The 20855-nt window shown below is 41.6% G+C and overlaps 2 protein-coding genes across 4 annotated transcripts in view; both read right to left on the bottom strand.

Moving 5' to 3' along the window:
* Positions 1-759: 759 nt before the first annotated feature.
* On the bottom strand, positions 760-4078 carry FABP7 (fatty acid binding protein 7). Its single transcript, XM_072333034.1, has 4 exons — positions 3928-4078; positions 3240-3412; positions 2528-2629; positions 760-1105 (listed from the first exon to the last, which is right to left on the bottom strand). Exons 1-4 carry the CDS (start codon positions 4052-4054, stop codon positions 1055-1057), a joined length of 453 nt encoding a protein of 150 aa, XP_072189135.1. The 5' UTR covers positions 4055-4078; the 3' UTR covers positions 760-1054.
* Positions 4079-15823: 11745 nt separating this feature from the next.
* PKIB (cAMP-dependent protein kinase inhibitor beta) overlaps positions 15824-20855 on the bottom strand; it is a 52569-nt gene continuing 47537 nt past the window's right edge. For all 3 annotated transcript variants that reach the window (XM_072332382.1, XM_072332384.1, XM_072332383.1), the window contains 2 exons: positions 20456-20630; positions 15824-16762 (listed from right to left, as the gene is read on the bottom strand). In XM_072332382.1, the coding sequence (XP_072188483.1) occupies positions 16677-16762; positions 20456-20603 (234 nt within the window). In that variant the 5' untranslated portion in view covers positions 20604-20630 and the 3' untranslated portion in view covers positions 15824-16676. The remainder of the gene's footprint in view (positions 16763-20455; positions 20631-20855) is intronic.

The raw sequence follows: 20855 nt of genomic DNA, 5'->3' as shown, positions 1-20855 counted from the left end.
AGAGGGTATAGTACTAACATATCAAAATAGGTCATAGGTCAGCACACTAGAAAACATGGGATCTTCCAACTACGCTCCTCTGTAAGGCCAGCAACCCATTTCAATGTCCCAAATAACCATGCTAATCTGTTAGGGAATATTACACAGGATAAAGTTTTAATTGCTCTTTTTGTTTACAGTGCACATTATTATTGCACCCAGTACATATTAGCTGTAAAACTACAGCACAAGGAGAAAAGGTCCAAAAGGTTTGATACCATTTGCCCTGTTTCCTCCCAGCCCTGCAGAGGCTGATGAAAGGCAAGCTCTGTGCTTGGGGTTCTCCCAGTCCCACCCTCACCCTATGAAACACTTGACTCCGTGCACTCTGCTGTACTTCAGTCTTCTGTATATATGCTGTGTTCTGTTTTGGTAAAACAAAACAAACTTCTCTTAACTATTAAAAGCAAAACGGTATCAAAGGTTATCTATGTGCTGACCTCAGCCTGTCCCTGATCACAAGCTCCAAGAGACTAGCTGAAACTGGGTTGAGCCTCTCACCCACTTGCCTAAGTATGTAGAGACTAAGGCTTCAGATTTCTTCAGCAAAAAGCCACTCAAGTGGCATGAAGGAACTTTTCCTTTTCCACATACTCCATGCTGGCCCAGTGTCCTATACCATGTTTTTCTGCTGTTTAACTGGGGGAAAAAAAAGGAACTCTTACAACAGCTCCCTCTAGAAGACTGAACTATTGGCCCAAGAAATACAAAAAAGGAGCACAAGTTTAAAAAATTGTTTAATTTGTTGGATCTCCATTCCAAAGCAACTCAAATATCTCTCATTTACTGTAAAACAAAACAAAAAATCTCAGAGTTTTTATGCAAACTTTAACTTGTTGCAATATACAGCAAAAGCTCGCCAAAAAGTTCCTTTTAAAAAAGAAAACCTCCCTCCCAAAAAAAAGAAACAAGTCTTTATTAACCTTTCATGTCAGAAATGTACATTTAAGCTACTTTCAATTACGGACAGTACATTAATCCATCCATTAGACGTAACCATCTGGTAAGGTGAACTCTATGCTTTCTCATAGTGGCGAACAGCTACCACATCACCAAAGGTAAGAGTCTGCAAGGAAAAGAGAAGTATTAGATGCTCAACCATTTTGCGTAATGGCTAATGCATTAAGAAGGCTGTACAAGAACAAGACTTTTCTATAAGCTACACAACATAGCAAGCAAGTTGGTCAGGATTACTGATATTTTAATTAAGTAACAGGAGAAATCTCAAAGTTGTAGTTGCCACAATAAATCCAGCTTTCTCCTCGCTTTCAAACCTAAGAAGCTCAGAATGCACTTCTGCAATATAACCAAAGCAAGGACAGAAATGACTTTCCAATTTTGTGAATGCAATCTCCTCAAATACAACATTGGCTTAAAACAGAACATAGAAATTGAAAGCTAACTCCTCTATTTTCACATTCTATGCTATTCTACATAAGCACATGCTTAGGAAGAATCTCATACCCAAATAGATGCACCCTATGCACTTATGTGGCTAAAATATCAACTACCCTGGTTTCTGCAATTGTAAGTGGAATACTGCATCTAACTGCAGTGAAATTCGGAAGGAAATGCTTTCCTGCATACGTATGGGGATGTGTCCCTAAAAAACAAAGCACAATTTTCCCTGAATCACTGTCACATTGTGTTGCACTGACCGTAAGTGCTAAAGCTCCTGCTGTTTGGAACTCTCCATCCACAAGAGTGTTCTCTGAAGTATTCAGAAAACAAAGCAAACTGTTTTTGTCCATCAGCCAATTCACATACATTACTGTGGTTGAAGAAGTTCTTTTTTTTCCCCCCCTAAGATGCATCCTTACACCAAAACTAGCTATGAGAATCAGCCGGGACATTACAGTAACTTATACCACTTATTCATCCCATAGTCCTGCTCCTGAAAATTCAGCAAGAAAACAAATTTAAAACAAAAATTACTTTTTCTTTCCTTACAGGTGCTATTTTAATCATTTTTAACAGGAAAGGGAGATTAAGGCCTTTTGTATGAAATATAAAAAGCTATTACCACCTGCACTAATGAAGTTTCATTCTCCTAGAGAAATACTTGTTCTGTATAACTCTATTATTTACGTGTGTGTATGGAACAAGCTATTAAAGAAATCTAAACAGGCCATTGTCTATGTAATAAGAACTTAATATATTTCACAACTCACCAGAATTTATGTTAAGTATAAATATATGTATGAAAAATGTGATTTGCACTATATATTCATTTGGGTATTTCCATGAACTCTAGAAAGGAAGGATACACATGGAGAATCCACAGGCTGGCCTGTCTGGAGCCACAGAACCATCAGCAATTTTCCAGCAAGGTGCCAAACAAAAAGTAATAACCCGAGAAGCCCCCACTAGCTTTTCCCCCAGGTTTAGGTGCTGCTTAACAGATACCTTTGAAACTCACAAGCTTGGAGTTAATGTGAAGTAGGAGCATTAGTGGCATATGTGAATGCTCAGTGACTTTTGTACTCACCATTACCATTCTGCCATCCTTTATTTCTCTTACAAAGTTTGTCTCTTTGCCATCCCATTTCTGTACATGCACAAGCTTGTCTCCATCCAGGGTCACGACTGACTGCGAGATATCAAGGAATACAAACACTCATTCACCTGGGGTATTTGAGATTCTACTCACAGGTTCAGCATGCACTTCTCAATGGAGTTCTCTTCAACAGATACATGTGGACCTACAGCAATAAAGCGGCCCCCAGCAGGAAAAGCAAAGTATGTGAATCACCCTTATTTTAAGGATGGGCTCCATACAATTCATGTTCATGTCAAAAGAAAAAATGAGAACAAACTGCTGCTTTAGAGTTCCAGTCTCTCAGGAACCATCACTTCAGTTGTGCTTAGGGATAACATTTACGTTAAAGCCCCCAAAAGACAGAGGGAGAAGCGTTACTTCATTTCAATTGGGAAGGGCTACACCAGATGGTCTTTGTGTCAGAAGAAAAGAAAAATGGTGGAATAAAATAGAACTCCTTAGCACTGGACAGGAGAAATGGGGCTGAAGACACAATACACTGATTCAAAAAGAGACCCAGCACATGTCACCAAGTAGAGTGCAATCCTGTCTTTCTTCCCCCCATCCTTCGCAGTGCTACAGCCATAGCAACTGTTAGATATCACTGAGGAGAGGGGAAGGAGGAGAAAAGAAGGGATCTTCAGCCCGAGAGGTCACTTACTTTGCAGTTTCTGTCGTCGGGGGTAGCTTCATCGAATTCCTCGCCGAGTTTAAAGCTGATTTCTGTGTTTTTGAAAGTGCTCTGAGTCTTGATCACAACTTTGTCCCCCTCGCTGCTGATGATCACCGTGGGCTTAGTCACGTTCCCCACCTGCCGCATCGCAAACCCCACTCCTACACCGTTGGGGAAAAGCAAAAGTCACCAAACGCTTTTTTTCCCTTTTTCTTTACACCGTTTCGGCCTCACACATCGGCACAGACAATCCTAACCCCGCTCTAAAGCTTCGGGATGCCGCTGTGCGATGCTGCTTCCCGTTTCGCTTCCATCACCGCACACCCGTCCCGCCGCGTGGGTGCGGAGCTGGATCACCCCGCGTGGAGTCCGAGGAGCTCCGCGGGGCCGGTGCCGCCCGGGTGATGCCCCGGCACAACGCTTATCTTTGTTTGCGTGCCGCCTAAGTGCAGGCAGCGCTGCCCTCATCCCACGCTCTCCCGTGACCCGGGGCTGCTCGCAGCAGACTGGGGGCAGCCATCCCGACTCCGAGGTCCCCTCACAGCTACCCGGACACCCAGGGCACGGAGCAGGGTGCTCTCGTTCTCCCCAGTACCTCTTGCTACGGGACTCTGATTTAATTTTCTATTTCACTGTGGTGCATACTCCCGGCTCCGGATCTCCCGGTCGCACCTACCCAGCGCCTTCATGTATTCGTCAAAGTTGTGGCTGTCAGCCAGCTTCCACGTCGCGCAAAAAGCCTCAACCATGGCAGTAGGTGTCGGAGTACCGAGAAACACTACTACCGCCTCACCGTCCCGCATTTAAAGCCCGCGCCCGGCGGGGGGCCGGCGGGAGGGGAGAGGCGGGGAAGCCGCCCACGGGGCCGGGCGGGGCCGCGGCCGGAGTCTGCCCGCCCAGCCGGGTGGGCTCTCCCCGCCCCGCGGCCAACCGGGCTGCGCGGGGATTGGTGGGGCCGGCAGTGTTGGGGCGCCCGCGGGGCTGCATCGTTATCCCAGCGGCGGGAATTCTTTTCTTCTTTCGGTTGGATGGAGAGTTTTCTTTCTTCTACTTGTTCTTTCAAATTCACTGGAAGCACTGGGGACCGTCCCTTTCGCGTCTTGCAGGAAGTTGCCCAGCTCTGTAGGACGAGCTTTTTTGGGAGCTTTTCTCGACCGGTTTCCACAGCCTTGATTCTAGTGCTCCGTTCTCACAACAAAGTTCAGGGGCTAAGTGAAGGCAGTGTGCTGTGATACGGGAATAAAACCTCAATAACTGTCTACCTGGGCCAGCCATGATAATTATTAGTGTTTTCCTAATATTTTCAAAATCGGTTTTAGGCTGCCATTAGATTTTCTTTCAGGCTTTTGTGATGTGGCACTTTCCTTTGGTCTAGGGCATTGATGCTTGATGTATCACTTTTTGACTTGTCCTCCTCCACCTACTCTCTGAATCCCAGGGATACAATCCTAATTCTTCATATCACAAAACTCAACTCTTATTAGTCTTGATGTACTAACTAAGGGTAGGGACTATTTCTCTGTCTTCCATCTCCTTTATTTGAAGTACCTGTGGAGATGTAAGGTGGCGGTGGTTACGCATGCCCTCCTGCATTCATAGTTATAGAAAATCACTTTGTTTTTAAAGTTTCTGAATCTTTATTTCTGGTAGTTTTCAACTCTTCTGAGCTGTATTTCCAAGACTTTTCAACTTGTGATCAAAACCAGGGAGAGGAAGAGCATCATGGACACAGATGCTTGTGTATATAGTATTTGTAGAAGCCTTGGAGCCTCTGCTGATCCTTCTGGTGCTTTTGCTTCTGAGTGCAGAGAGCCCTGGGAGCCCTCCTTGCTCTTTCCACTCTATAAGTTTTGTTGTACAGGAACAGCCTCATGGATATTGCAGGATAGAAAACTCCTAAAAGTGAAGTAATGCCACTGCTGGTAGCCGGACTGTTCAAAGATTCTTCTGGCTCCTACTTTCTTTTTTGCAGCACTGCAGCCTGGCCCTTGGGGGGCAGCCACTTCAGGATCCTACCTAATTTAAGCAATCACACCTACACTGATGGCTCAGTTCTACCAGGAATTCTCAGCATACTTAGTTGAGACAAGTATTCAGTCTTAAGTAAAAATAACGCTTTCACACTTTGCATCATGATGTTAATCAGGGTCTGATAAAATGTCGACATTCCTTCTGCTTCTTAGTCAGGTTGCCAAAGTCATGACACTAGGTTTTATGATGGTAAGATGCCACCTCTCTATGGTGGTGATGTTCTGGGAGCAGGATAAGCCAGCAAGAGGAAGTTTTTCATTCCTGACATCTTCTGGGGTGACCACAGCCAAAAACATTTTCCACTGCCTTGCCTATATCTATAGGTTCTATTGTCAGAGTTGTGTTAATGTCAACAGCTAGTTCAAGCCTATAGCAATGTATTTTCATTCTCTGGAACCACACAGCAGTGTGAAATATACTGTCACTGTGTGATTTGCTGCACAAGAGATCAGCTTAGAGTTCCTGTTAAACTCTGAGGATACTGTGAAGGTTTCAACAGACTGCACATACCATAGCATGAAAAACTCCAGAGATTTCCCTTTGAACACCTGGGGTCAACTTTCCCATTTATACTGAACTCTTTACAGCACTTGAGCAGTGTTGAGTAGGCATATTTGAAATCTCTGTGAAAGGACAACTTGAAAGATGAAAATACTGTAGCAAGACAGCACTATGTAATGAGTAACCCTTGCTCCCAAAGGTCATTCAGGGTGAATGTGGGACTGGTCTAACCTTCAACCTTTGAATACAGGACACAAAACCTGCTTTTTGCTACTTTCCCCCTCCTGGCCAAGCCCTGCTTCACATGTCCTCAGGCATTCCAAAAATGAGCAGCCTCAGGTCAGCTCCACTCAGCCCTCAAAAAAATTCACTTGTTCAGGGGAAAAAAGAAAGAGAGCAGCACAAAACTGTCACCAGGCAACGGCGATGGCAAAGTTTGCCCAAGCAGTTGTCATACATGAATACCTCATACTCAGTGCTGGGAGCTGCTGAGAAACTAATCAGTGCAGCCAATCACAAAAGGCTTAGTATATTGTTTATGGAAAAGTAGAAAAATTGGTGCAGGTAGTGTTTGAAGAAAGATTTATCCAGTCTTCTGCCAAGTCTCTCTGTGGATCTAACACAGGAGGAGTTCTCTTCCAAAAGTAACTTAGTTAAGCCTATCATTTCATATCCCTGTAGTGCAATAGCCAGGAATAAGGCATTACTCTGTAGAGCTTGGTCAGTAGTTAAAGGGATATTTCATTATAAGAATTCCAGATAATTCAGTGTTGACTGCACTATTCAAACATTTTTGTGTTTGGATCAGCAAAGATTCTGCAGCTGGAGAACACTGTCATGTGCTCTCATGTATGTAAAGTGATATCAGATCCTAACTCCTCTGATGTGAAAGCAAATACTGAAACACAAAGGCTTTGTAAGTATTAAATCCCATTGAAAGTCAGCATGATTCGGGGTCCCAACTGACTCAGGCATTTGAGGAATCTCTTAGCATTCTGAAATACACAGGGGGCTACATATGAATTAGGTGAATTAAAAATAGCATGGATCTGAAAGTATAAGATAGTTCCTTCATTACAGAGAGCAGACTAGGGTATTCTCAGCACATTCTAACCTTGTTTGAAGCCCCGGTGTGGCTTCTGTGCAGCTCTGATCTCAGTGTAATACAGAAATAGCTAGAGTTTAGTAGCTATTATGTCAGATGGGATGATGTAGCTTCAGGGCTGAGTGTGATTTCATTTTTTGGTGCTGCATAAAAATCTAATGGCAAACAGGGCAGTAGAGTGTCCTTAACTAAAATTATCTCATGTGTCCTCTAGTTGTCTTAGAGATTTGCTGATCCAGCTAATAAAAATAAACAATGCAAGTACTTTTGGGGAGTTATAGAAAGTCACTAGGTTTACTTTGTTGATATGCAGCTCCTCATAAATTCCTGTTTAAACTCTGAGTGAAACTTTGAAGCCATAGAATAGGGTGGACACACTAAGTTTAAATAATGCTATTTGTATAAACATAAGAATAGTGCACGTGTTTAAGCAGATTAGATGACTTGCATTTGACTAGTTGGCACCGATTCTGGAAGACTTGTGTAGACTTGGTGTTCAGAGCAGACCAATAAGAATATTAGTGGAGTAGAATCTAAGGATTCTGTATTACTCTGTGGCCAGGAAGGCCAATGGTATCTTGGAGTGCATTTAAAAAAGCATGGCCAGCATGGCAAGAGAAATTATCTTCCCCCTCTGCTCTGTCCCAGTAAGGCCATATTTATAATACTGTGTCCAGGTCTGGGCTCCCCGGTTCAAAAAAAGACAGTGATCTCTTACAAGCAGTCCTGCAGATGGTTATGAAGATAATTAAGGTTCAGGAGCACCTCCTGTATCAGGAAAGGCTGAGTAGTCTGTTCAGCCTGAGGAAAAAAAGACTAAGGGGGTATCTGATTAATGTTTATCTAAAGGGAGGTAGGATGCAAATAGATAAGGCCAGGGTCTTCTCAGTGCTGTACAGCGATAGCACAAGGAATAATGGTCCAAAACTTGAACATAGGAATTTCTGTGCTAACATGCAGAAGAACTTCTTTATGGCAAAGGTGATGGAGAACTGGAACAGGTTGCACAGAGAGGTGGTGGAGTCTCCTTCTATGGAGATATTCAAGAATTGTCTGGATGCCTCCCTGTGCAACATGTTGTAGGGTACCTTCAGAGGGGTTGGACTTGATGTTCTCTTGAAGTGCCTTCCAACCCCTGCAATTCTGTTATTATAACAAAGATAGGGAATGCTTTTTAATGTCAGCAATTCAATTTTTACAGTATTAAAGATACAAGCAATCTCTAAGTATTATATTGTCTTTCTGCAGCCCTAGTATATGCCATGGAGGCTGCCCAATACTCACTGAGAATATCTGACATTCAGTATAAGCAGACTGGAGCATTTAGATATTACTTGGATGCCTCTCTGTTCTGTCCAGCTATGGACTGATAGGGGAGTCACAGCCTGCCAAAGCTACAAAGTCACCCATCAGATGAAGTTGGAGCCACACGCCTCTGGCACTGTCTTCTCTGATTCAAAATCTCTTATGGGGCACAAGCCATTTCCTCTGAAGTCTTAAACTGTTAACACAACCTTGAAAAAATGTTGAATTCCACAGTCTTGATAAATAATCAAATTAGATGATCAATATATGGACCTGTTGTTAGTGAAAAAATGCCTGTCACAGATCAGGCAGAAGTACTTCTGAAATGTTAGCTCATGGTAGGTGACCTAGATATAGTTACATACCTTCCTTATCAATTCATTTACATAGTGCAAACATATCCCTGCTTTATACATTGGTTTGTTGAATTATTTCTCGGTTTCAGTCTAAATACATAAGCTTCCTCAAACATAAAATTCAAGAGCACATTTAAGCATTGTGGCATTAAAATAGCCCATTATTAGCACTAAATAAGGACTAATAACAAGACAAACTTGGGTAAAACTTATTGTCCTTACTGTTAGGAGATAACTCTGGAGAAATGAAACAAGAGTGCTTCTTGAGTCTAGTGTACAAAGGTATGAAAGCTTCTAACTAGAAGTTAAGTCTAGATAAATTCATATTAAAAACAAAGTGTGTAATTGTTGTAAGATATCCTAGCCACCAGAATAACTTTAAAACCACCTTACCAAACATTTAATCCCTGTCAGTTGTAAACTAGACTAAAAGGCACAAATGTGGTTTTTTAAGACATGATACAGGAAGTAATTCAGAGAAGTTCCATATCCTGGATTATGCACGAAATCACATGAGACAGTCACAACAAGTCTAGACTAAGAGACTTAAAGACACATCCAGCTGGCTGTGTGTAGGATTATGCTTTGTCAAATCCAGACTCTGCTACAGGAGAAGATGCAGACAGGCAAAAGAATGAAACTAAGCATGTAGTCTCTGCCTGAATAATCATGGTACTCATTTTCTGGACTGTCCTGAAGCAATTGCCAAGTGGAGAAGTATAGATACACCTACTATTCCTTTAAATGCATGCATCTATGTTCATGTTTCAAAATATCTCCTCCACCATGGGGCTGTGGTAAACATAACCTATAGCCTCTGTGTATCACAAGCTCCTTAACTAATTTTGCAATAGTTAAACAAGGCTCCTAACAGCATCTTCCTCTAGACCTTTGTAACTTTACTGAGCAGGTGACGGGAGCTACAGCCGCTGCTATGGATATCCAGAGTCCAGAAGCAGCGAAGGGTGCAGGAGCAGGTCTAACTCACTCATGCCAAGATGGGCTTGGCTGCTTTGCTTAACATAGGGCTGCAGAGAGGGAATTGACACAGCTTCCTCTCCTTTAACCCTTCTCACTGTCCTTTGTCTCTCCAACTTCAATTATCTTCATTCTTACATATCAGCATTTCATTCTACCTTTTATAAACTTAGCTAGAAACTTCCACTTCTGAAAGCCCGTGTTTAAAACAAAAAAGAAAACAAAGCAAAACAACTGAAGACATGAAGACAAAAGTTCAAAGGCTGTCTAAAAGGACATGCCTGGGATAAACTTATTTCAGCATTTCCTTACATTGCAAAACCAGCTCTATTTGCATGGTCACATGCTATTTTTTCTCTAAAGCAATTTCAAGTGCCCAAGTCAGACTACTCAGGTTATGGCTCAAGGCTCTCAGGCGGTCTGTCTGACACATTATAACTCTGCCTGTTACTTGCTGGTAGAAATAGCAGTAGTTTTCCTGCCTCTCATTTTACTGTGTATGGAGGAAACTGAAGAGACTGCTTTCTTCATGGAATCATAGAGTGGCTCAGGTTGGAAGGGACCTTAAAGATCATTCAATTCCAGTCCTTTGCTGTGGATAGGGTTGGCACCCACTAGATAAAGCAATCCTCATCCAACCTGGCCTTGAACACCTCAAGAGATGGGGCCCAGCTTCTCTGGGCAGCCTGTGACAGTGCTTTACCACCCTCTGAATGAAGAGTTCTTTTTCTGAAAGTTAACATAGATTTCCCCTCTTTTAGTTTAAAGCCATTCTCCCTTGTTCTATCACTATTAGGCTATGTAAAAGGTCTGTCTCTCTCCTGCTTATAAGCTCCCTTAAAGAACTGGAAGGCTGCAATGAGGTCCCTCCAGAGCCTTTTCTTCTCCAAGCTGAACAAGCCCAGCTCTCTCAGTCTTTCTGAGCTCCAGCCCCTCTGATCATCTTCACGGCTCTTCTCTGGACCCACTCCAACATCTATCTCTGTATCCTTCCTATTGCTGGGGGCCCCAGGCCTGGACACAGTACTCCAGATGGGACTTCACAAGGGCAGAGCAGTGAGGAACAATCATATCCCTTGCTCTGCTGGCCATCCCTCTTTTGATGCAATCCAAGATAGCATCAGTCTCCTGGTCTGCAAGAGCACACAGCTGGGTTAGGGTCAGCTTTTCATCCACCAGAACCCCCAAGTTGATCTCTGCAGAGCTGCTCTCAATTAGTTCTTCCCCAGAGAATCTGGGATTACCTTGATCCAAGTGCAACACTTCGCACCTGCCCTTGTTAAACCTCATTAGGTTCATGTGGGCCACTTTTCCAGCCTGTCCAGTTCCCTCCGGATGGCATCCTTTCTTTTCTGTTGTCTCAACTGCACCACTCAGGTTGCTGTTTAGAGCACAACCTGTTGATGTTGGACATAAGGAAACATGAGGAGGTGTGTTGTGAGCCGCAGCTCTCCCCTTTGGTTCTTATAGGGAGCGAACCGAACCCTGCCTTTTCTGAGGCGGGCGCGGCAGTGAACGCTTCCATGGTCCGGCCGCTGTCCTGGCGCGGGCTCGGGCGCCATCTTGTGCCCGGCGTTGTGAGTGTGACCTGGTTCTCACCCAGCTGAGCAGGGAGATAAAGTGAAATAATAAAATAGCAAATCTCCACTTACTGCTAATCATAACCCAGTATAGAAAAGCTTCAAGTAGGGAAGGTGAAACAGTTCTCCTTGGAAAAAAAAAAACAAAACAAAACAAAACAAAAAAAAAAAAAAAAAAAAAAAACACCAAAAAACACAGTCACGTGGTGGTGTTGGAACCCTGACCCAAAGCACAGTACAGGGATGTAACACTGTGTGGGCTGCAAGACAGTTAGCCATGTTTTGCTGTGGAGTTTACAAGCTGAACGTGCTTTTGGCTGGCCCACTCACCTGGTGCCTGAGCTCCATATCCTGCCTTTGGACACGCAGTGTGAATTTCCACTGGGAATTTCAGAGTGGAGGTGGCAGAAGCTGTGCCACCAGGGAGTGAGCTGGAAGTGACACTAGGAAGGAGCAGTGACAGCACTGTGTGGCTGAGAGTGTTTAGCTAGGGCTATTTTTCCAGGCCTACTTAAGCCATTAGAACAATATTCTCAGGGATGCGAGACTGCTGTTTTTAGTTACCTAACTTTCTGCATGTTCAGGACCACTGAGGTACTGACTCTTACAAGATGCGTGGACCCCTAGTAAAAACCTTAGTGAGTGCCTCAGATAAACTGGACAGTCAGTCTCCAGCCAGGCCAGTTGCCTTGCACTTTGCTGATTTTGAGGTCTTTTGACCATCAGACTCAATTTATTCAAGCAAGCTACCTGGCAGCCTGAGGATCCCACTAGATGGCAGGACAGTTAAGCCCTTGCTGCTTTCAGCCAAACTGCATTGGATAGCTCAACCAGTGCATGCTAGTGGGCTCAGCCCTTAGGGTCTTTGCTGGGCGGACCTGGGGACCCATCAGGTTCCACAGCAGATCTACAGCTTGTATTCTCTCGGCACAGCAAATATAGCCTGTGCAAAACTGGTGGAGAAACTGACATAGAAACCTCTGACTCTTTAATTCTTCCTCATGTGTTTTACCACACACACAGCACCAGCAGGCAGAACAGAGGAATACAAAGCAACCCTAAGTAATCTGCTGCATCCTGAAATATGTAGAAGATATTTGGAATACATGATGGCAAAGTGTGGATTACATATCTTATAGCCACTGCTGTGTTGTAATTGTTAACTAATGCAAGCATAGTCAAGACTCCTTTGTATAATCACCACTGTATTTATCAACATGTAGTAACTGTGTATCCTCTCACTTTTTGGGAATGATGTAATTCCATATACCCTACTGTCAAACAGTAGGTCACTGTGGCATAACTATGAATACACTGATATGACAACCAAAAATCAACAATCAGCTAATATCTTGCTGTAACTCTTACATAGAAGTAGCTAAGGATTTTTTAAATAAATACATGGTATATATGCATATAGTAGCTGGCTTATCATTTATCATCATTTGTTTATTAATAGCATTCACAGACTAAGTTAACTGATTAAAATACACTTTGAAATGTACTGGCCTGTGCGTTAAACTTGAAGAAACATTTATATGTGTAACTCTTCATCTGCAAGGCCCAATTTGGAAACATACTATGCATGCAAAAGACATGTAAGTCATAACTGCTCTGGTATGAGCCACTGAAAGATGCACAACAGAGAGCTGGTCACCGTGAGTAGGATCATATGTCCATATAACCAAATATAATGTCTTGGACGGTGCAAAAGTATATGATGTTTCCCCTGAGTAGTTTCCTTGTTTCATGTATTTGTTCAGGGACTTTACAGAATGGGAGACATTTTCTATACACTTAGTAACTCATGAGTTAAAACTGCAGTTGATATAAAACCGTCTTTTTTTTCAGTGACAACTGGATCTGACCCATTCATTACTATCAATGATGTGGAAATTCCTTATAAAATATACCAGTGCTTTGACTGTCGTTTCATCCAGCATCTCTTTTTAAAGCTCAGCCAATGCAGAGTTACACCAGAATGATAGTATGTGGCGCAGGTGGAGGTAGCTATATGAAAAATCATAGCAAATAAACATAAATTTGATTGTTCTAATAATCATTAGTCCCCTACCTTAAAATCTACTTACTCCTTCATTGCTTTCCAGAAAACAAATGGAACTTTCCTAATTTATAATAACAGAAGATGGGCCTCAGCATGTTCACTTGTCTCTCACATGGAGCTCATGATGAACAGCTGACCCAAAGAAAATTACCTTCTTAATGACATCTGGAACAGAGTGAGGCCAATTTTCTATGTGTTCAAAGAATCTAAATTATTGAATTATCTAATGTATCCACAATTAAGTTACAGAGTTTTATTTTCCTTCCTTTAAGTATGCAGAGTGGCTGAGAATTAATAATTACCTGAGTTCTGAAATTTGGAGACAACAAAATTACCATTTTTGCTTGGTACTAAAATAAATGTCTTGGCTCTATAAAAGCCCAGGATGGTGCTTTTATGCTGATGAAAAAGATACCATTACCTGTGCTGCACTTGCTGCAAATGGAAATTGGGATTAATGCATTATAATACAAAATTAGCCTTAATAGAAGTTTGCTGCTGTAATTTATCAAGTTAATTAAATATGTACCTAATTTTAAGCACTGAGTATTTCTACTGACTTCAGTGAGACTAATCTACATTTAAAGCTAAGCATATTTTAAAATATTCTGCCGATTCATGGCCATAACTTTCTTACTATATGGATTAAGAGAAAACACTATCATTAATTATTCATTATCTGAGCTAATAGGAAGGTGGTGTGTCCTGGATATTGGTTAAAACTAGATAAACTGGCTTAGCAGGGAGTACTCAGAAGCACTTAGCTCTTTACAGCCAGAGCTAAAGTCCAACAGGAGTTACTGTCTATCTTCAAGATACCAGCAAGAAAAGGAACCAGAGCTTGCCCAATTCTAGCTGTACTTCAGACAGTAACCCTGCCTAAACCCCTGACTCCTGGGCACCATGGCCTTGAGGTTCTCAAAGAGCTCTAAAGGGGCTTGTCTAACTCCTGTCTGCCTGAGTCATGAGTAGTACAGAACCAACAAATTCTTCTGGACCAAAGTTTTCAGCACAACGTCTCTCATACCAAACACTGTAGTTCTGGGTATGTTGGCCAGAAATGCAGAGGTATAGTTAGGATATAGTCAGCCCTGGTTACCTGTTCATCTTCTGTATCTGAATTGATTACAATTGAGCTCTCTCATACAGCCTAGACTAATAATCTTCTAGATACAAACTGCACATGCATGTGGTAAAAAAAAAAAAGTATTCTGCATCTCTAAAGGACAGTTCACAGGCAAATAAATGCTAACTGTGGCAATCACTTGCAAACCCTACATATGATGCATGAAATATGTTTACCTCGCTTTTAATTGAGTTGCATTTTAAATCTTCCTGTTTGTCTATACATCTTATGCAGAGCTTCTTCTTAACCTTTTTTCTACACTCTCGATGACAGGTTCATACAGCTCAAGAGCAAAGTAAGCACCAATTCTCCTACGTGTTCTCCTACGTGTGGTTAATGTTCTAAGTTCAACATCTATGAGTAGTTGTATGAATGTATGTCTGTAGAGTGATTTTATACATGGTTTAATACATGAATGATTTGCTAAATTTAACTGGTTCATGTGGTTGGTATTTTAATAGGAAAACAAACAAACAAAAACAGAAACAAACAAACAAACAAAAACCAAAACACCTTCAAAGCTTTTCAGACTAGAAAAATACTTGTTTAAGTACCTGTTCCTTTAACCCAAATTTTAGTGTCTGTTTAATGTAAAAGAAAATTCTAAATATATCCAGTGCTGCAACTGTGAAGGAAGAATTCAATACAGGCTGTGACCCAGAAGAGCATTTTAACATATGCTCCACTTAAAGTGTATAAGGAATTCTGTTTCAGTAATACTCAACCACTTGAATCCCATAGGATCATTTTTACTTCTTAAAATTGAACACTTTCATGTGTCCTGATGCTATAAAGGAGGCTGGTGTATGAGAAAAGGACTGCAACACAGAACAGAAGTATGCACCACGAATACAGTTCATTTTATGTCCCTCTCCACTGTGGTTTTCAGCTCTTGTCCTCTGCTAGCTCAGGTTTTTAGACTCTGTTAAGCCACCTGTTTTGCTACAGTGGAGTACATTATTTACCTTTCCAAACTTGAAAGTAATTCTGGGATATTGCACTTGTTGAATGAATACAGATAGCTGGAGGAAACCCAGTGTTGCTTCAGCTGGATAAAACCCACCCTTTACTGAATGGTCCCCAAAAGACAGCCTATTAATGCAAATGCCTATTATGAATGCCAGCTGTGTGGAAAAGCCTCTTGCAAGATGTCCACCAGCTATAAAATTCACTAACATTTTGTAGGTGGAACACCGGTCAAATGTGTGATGTGCTTATGTGGAGATACTTCCTCCATCTTGCCACAGTCCAGCAGAGAGACTGTGTGTGTGAAAAAAAAGAATTTGATTGTCAGCATTGGTCAAGTCTCACAAAGCACATACAGCGGCAGCTGCTGCTCTAGACTGCAGCAAGGGCAGGTGTCTGTGCGCTAATCTCGGATTCCTACAGTGAAGGAATGCATGCTGGGTAGTTTCAGGAGAATGGCCTTCACCACACACACAAAAAATCCTTCCAATAGATAAAACTCTTTGTAAAAATCACACTGAAACACTTTCATCAGCAGCAAACAATAAAGGAAAAAACGAGATGCAATAATTATGTATTATGGGGTTTCGAGTCTTGTCATAAAAAAGAAACATCAAGGATTCAACAGAAGACAGAAAATACAATATCTTTTTAATTTCCATAGTGAGACAAACAGTTTTAATCACTTACAAACATGGCTATTTTATTTCAGATACACATGAACAGCTACAGTATCAAGCCTGAAAACAGAAATAACAGAAATAGCAAGACTGCTAGGAGTGGGATCGGTGAGATCATCTGCCATAATCAAACAGAGTGTAAAGAGTGTTCAAAAACAAACACTGGTAGTTTAAGTGCTAAACAAAATGCTTTGAAGTCAGGAGAAAGAGAGGAAAAAAAAAAGTTTTCTATTTGTCACATCCATCCACTTATCCCTAATGAGAACAAAAATCTCTGAAGATACTGCAGATTGGGTCTGTAATCTAATAAGTACTTATTATCTTAAGGTGGGGAGGCTGAATACACCTCTGTGTAAGAGAGAAAGAAGCTACTTTAGAAAATTAAGAAATAGGACTTTTAAAGCAATCATTACTGGTACATCTGCTATCTGTGTTCATTAAAACTGTCAAAGAAGATTAGTTTGGATGAATAAAGTAACCATTAAAAGAAGAACCAAAGCAACAGAACAGATGCATTCTTTAGTTCTCTTCCCATTTGGATGTGTAGAACATTGTTTCTGAGGGACGACAGCAGAAAAATCAGTAGTTCCATGTTAAAGCCATCTAGATATATGTGTGTCACAAAAGTCTTTCTTGTGCTGTTGCAGTTGCTACCACACTTCAAAATAGGTAACACAGGGAAACTCTGCAAAGTTTGTCGATAGGTTTCATCAATCGAACAGTCCTTAGGTATTAGGAATTGCTGCTCTTTCCCTCTGCTTCTTGACTTTCCAGCAAGGCTTTGGATGATGATACTTCTCCACCCTCTGCTCCTTCATCTAGAAAAACACAATCAAACATTTATACCACACACATTCTTACAGCTTTTTTAGTTACAGTGCAATATTTGGGTTTATCAGTCACTTCTATTTGGATTGGCTCTTTATTACCAAACTCCCGGAAAGAGTGATAAACTCAGAAGATAACCTGCACAGACATTGTCCAAAACCAATTTCCTGTTGGTGCTGATTTCCCTGCTCCTTGCACATTCTGTTCAATTTTAAGCATCAGATCAGGCATTACTTTTTTTCTGAGTTGTCTTCAAAGTCAGGCTAGAATAGAGTCAGGCTCTGAGCACTGCTTGGGTTCTGGTAGATAACATTACATTTTAGGAACATGTTCATTATTTGTCTGACCTTCTTTGCCAAGAAAAACCTAGCAGAATTCACCTTCTTTTCACAAGACAAGGGGATATATATATATGTATATATTTAATTCTGATTTTGAATATCACTCCTTCACAGATTAGAATGGAATGATTACATAACTAGTAGAACCAGCAGAACTGATTCATGGTCATAGTCATCATTAGATAACTGGAATTCTGCTCTGTCTCTTTTGAAGCCCATGTTCTCTCACTGAGAAATGAGAACTCCTCTTGCCTTGATTTCCTTGTAAAGCACAGTTATTTTCACACTATCTTCAAGTCTCACATGGTATTAACAATGGTAACAAAACAGTTTGTAGGTAGACCATAGCTTCTGCGAATCTGTTTGTATAATCTTCCAACTTCTATCTGATTTAACAATCATAATCTAAGAGGTGATGTTTCAGGAATTTCCCTGGAGATTCTATGATTTTATAACTATATGATTGTTTAATATGGTTCCACTATGGCTTCCCATCAGACTACCTTTGGGAAGTATCGGCTCTCCAAAACCAACACATCAGCAGAGGTAGGTAGGGTACAGATAGCCTTCCAGTCAGAGTTGGGCTCTGTGAAAAATAGCTGATGCCAAATCCTCTCCCATTCATTTCAAGATGAATATTAATTTAGTGCAATGTCCAGAGTGCACAGGAATTTGTATCACACAGCAAGGGTCCTTGTATTTCCATAAAGAATATATGCAAAGTCTCTTTTATCTTTGAAACCAGACAGACGGTATTAGCACATCCCATTTCTGACCTTTCATTCTGACAGCAAGTGACAGCTTTTTAGAAGGAAAGGAAATGTATGATCCAATGAGCATTAGCTAAATGTGAAGCAAGATGGAGAGCCCTCCTCACCATTCCCCACAGTCTTCACTGAATCTTTCAGATTGCCAGAAAAAAATAGGGCATGCTTTATATAGCCACATGTTCTATCTTCTCTGCTTTTCTCATTTATCCAGCCTCTTTGTTCTGAGCTGGCACTGACTTTCATTTTAACAGCTGATTGCTAAAGCCAGAGACAAGCAAGCTTTGTTCATTAAAGCCCCAAATGTAACACAAACAGTGATTTCCCCAGTCACAGCATTTGAACTTGTAAACTTCCTTTTCATTTTGATGACTTTCCCTCAGTTTCGCTTGCTGCCTGATTTGAAGCTTAACTGACAAGAAAATGAGGCTGCAATTCCCATTCTGATACTTGTGGAATTCCCAGTTCACAAAAGCACCCAAGCAGTGCCCACTGGTCACAGCGTGTCTAGCTGTATCCTGCGTTCACTTATTATCATTGCTGCAAACCACTGATAAAAGCAATTACTCCTTCTGGGCATGCTCTGGTGCAGGTATGTGCCAATGAAAAAAGCAAAGGATAATTCCATGCTCTGAATTGTTCTTCAAATCTCCTTTTGTTTGTAAGAAAGCACTGGTACATTCTGCTCAAACTAATGTAGCTGTGTTTCATTTCTTCTTAATGCACTTGGATGGGCACCAGAAGAGGATTACTCTGTCTGGAGTACTTCTATTATCTTGTGCTGTAACATTTCTTTTAATACAACACTCACTCTTTCATGTTTACTTTTATACAGTAAAAAAACAAACAAACATATATCAGAGAGAAATTTTCCATGCTTTTAAAAGTATATTATTTTCAACTACTACATTTTCCAGAGTCCAAAATGAAACAAACATGAGGAACTTATCTATAGCTGTTGTATTTTTTGAGCTTTTTATAACACGGTTTTATGCATGCCCTTCAAGACTCAATGCTCTAAGCAATACAAAGGTTAGTTATTCATAGTGCAGCAATGAATATCCCAATGGGTTGGACTTCTCAGTCCAAGAGCTTAACTTCCACAGTGTCAAATTCCCCCCTGCCCCCTCTTTGACAAGGGAAACAGTTCCCTCCTGCAAGAATGTGGCTTCTGTTCACTGTGTGCAGTGGTGCCAAGGGAAGAGCTTTTGGGGATAAAAAAGAACATATTTGAAAATGAAAGCATTAAATGTTAATTGCCTGTCTATACTTTGGAATGGATTTTCTGTGCTGCAGTCACATACACCAGAAAGAGGACATCTGCAAGGACATCTCAAATTCAAGGAGTATGAACTGCATCTCATCTGCTGTTACTATGCTGCATAACCTTGTATGCGCTCTTAACACAGTGCCCTTCCATCTGCTTTTCCAGATTCCCCCAGTTCTCCTCAGTACTACCCGTCAGCCTAAGCATATATAACTGTCTTTGCTGGCTTTCATTTTTTTGCCTGTCCTCTTCATGAATCCTTGGCCTTTCCTTTTGTAAAAGTAATGTGTCCTTCCAGCATATCATTTTTTTTTTTCCCTCCCCTTCCTAGTTTCAAGTGAGGTGGCTGTGATCCAGTCTCTCTTCTCATTCTGCCTGGAAATGATGTCTCTACCCACCCTCTTCTTCACCACCAGAAGTCCTTCAACAGGTCCCAGATGGGCTTGGATTACAAAAGCCCAAATGCATGAATATAAATGAAATGATCAATGCAAGGACAATCTGTAATCAAAGAATTTCCCACAATTTTATGGTGCTTTAAGAGGATGCAAATTCAACATTGCTTCAAGTAATACAGAAGCAGATTAAACACATTTCAAGCTTGAGAATCTTTCTTGTAACCTATTTCAGATGGAATTCATGAGGCCTCCACCCTTCATCATAGGCTTGCCTCCTACTCTGCTGCCTGCACACCACTACTGCTGATGGAAGTGTGACCAGCATGGCAGTGGCAGGCATGAGAAGAAAAACATTCTTCCTAATCAAGATTTTAAACTAGGAGCAACCCATGCTCAGAGGCAACCTATAATTCTCACTTAGTCGGCATCAGAAATGCAACACTGATCTCAGACAGCAAAGTCTGAAGCTTAGCAGGAGGACTTAGCACTCCTAATTTTTATCTCCAAGTTAGAATGATAGCTGTAATTGGATCAACAGCACAGCTTACTGACTAGTGCTAAGCTACCCTTGGGCAGGAGGAGACTCTAATTAATAGCTGGCATGGTGGTTTGCCAAGCTGTCCAGCAATGTAACTGTGTTCCTCTTCTTTATGTGAACCAGCATTCAGTTCCCAGCACCCTTCCCCAGACTGCTGCAGTGAGTCTGTGGGTGGATATGTGAGACTCAGTCTGGGTTAAAATTAACTTGTCTTGTTAGGAGTATAAAACTGCTTTGGAAGGCTGAACTTAAACCTGAATGAAGAAAGAACTATTCATATTGACATCGAAATTACACGATGCCAGAAGCTTTAAGGAAAAAGCAAAGCATGGCTACGTGCAAATGCCTGCTTCTGGAACACACAGGTGTTACCTTCTGAAACGGACATCTCGGCCAGTTTGTGTGGCAAGTCTGAGGTCCCGGCACCAGCAGGAGAGCCCAGGATGTCAGGTAAGGCATTCCGGCGGCCTGCCCGGCCCGATGCTGCGAAGTCTGTCACCAGGGGCTCCACATCAGTCATTGCTGACTCTTTTCCTCATAGCAACATCTGCAGGTAGAACAAATAGAAGAAAACAGCTGTAGCCTGGAATCAGAACAGGAAACAGGTCTGCTTCTTCAGCCTGGACGCTAATCACCAGAACAACACAACAGCCACAGGCTTTGTTTACCCCAGTGGGTCTTTTTGTAGTAAAGCCACATACTTCAATGTTGGGTGCTAAAGCCTTAGAGAACAACCTCTGTGTATTTCCTTATGTTGCCATTCACACACCTG

The sequence above is a fragment of the Excalfactoria chinensis genome, chromosome 3 (assembly GCF_039878825.1).
Source record: "Excalfactoria chinensis isolate bCotChi1 chromosome 3, bCotChi1.hap2, whole genome shotgun sequence".
Classification (NCBI taxonomy): domain Eukaryota; kingdom Metazoa; phylum Chordata; class Aves; order Galliformes; family Phasianidae; genus Excalfactoria; species Excalfactoria chinensis.
The sequence above is the reverse complement of the archived record's forward strand: the minus strand, read 5'-3'. Positions and strand labels throughout refer to the sequence as shown.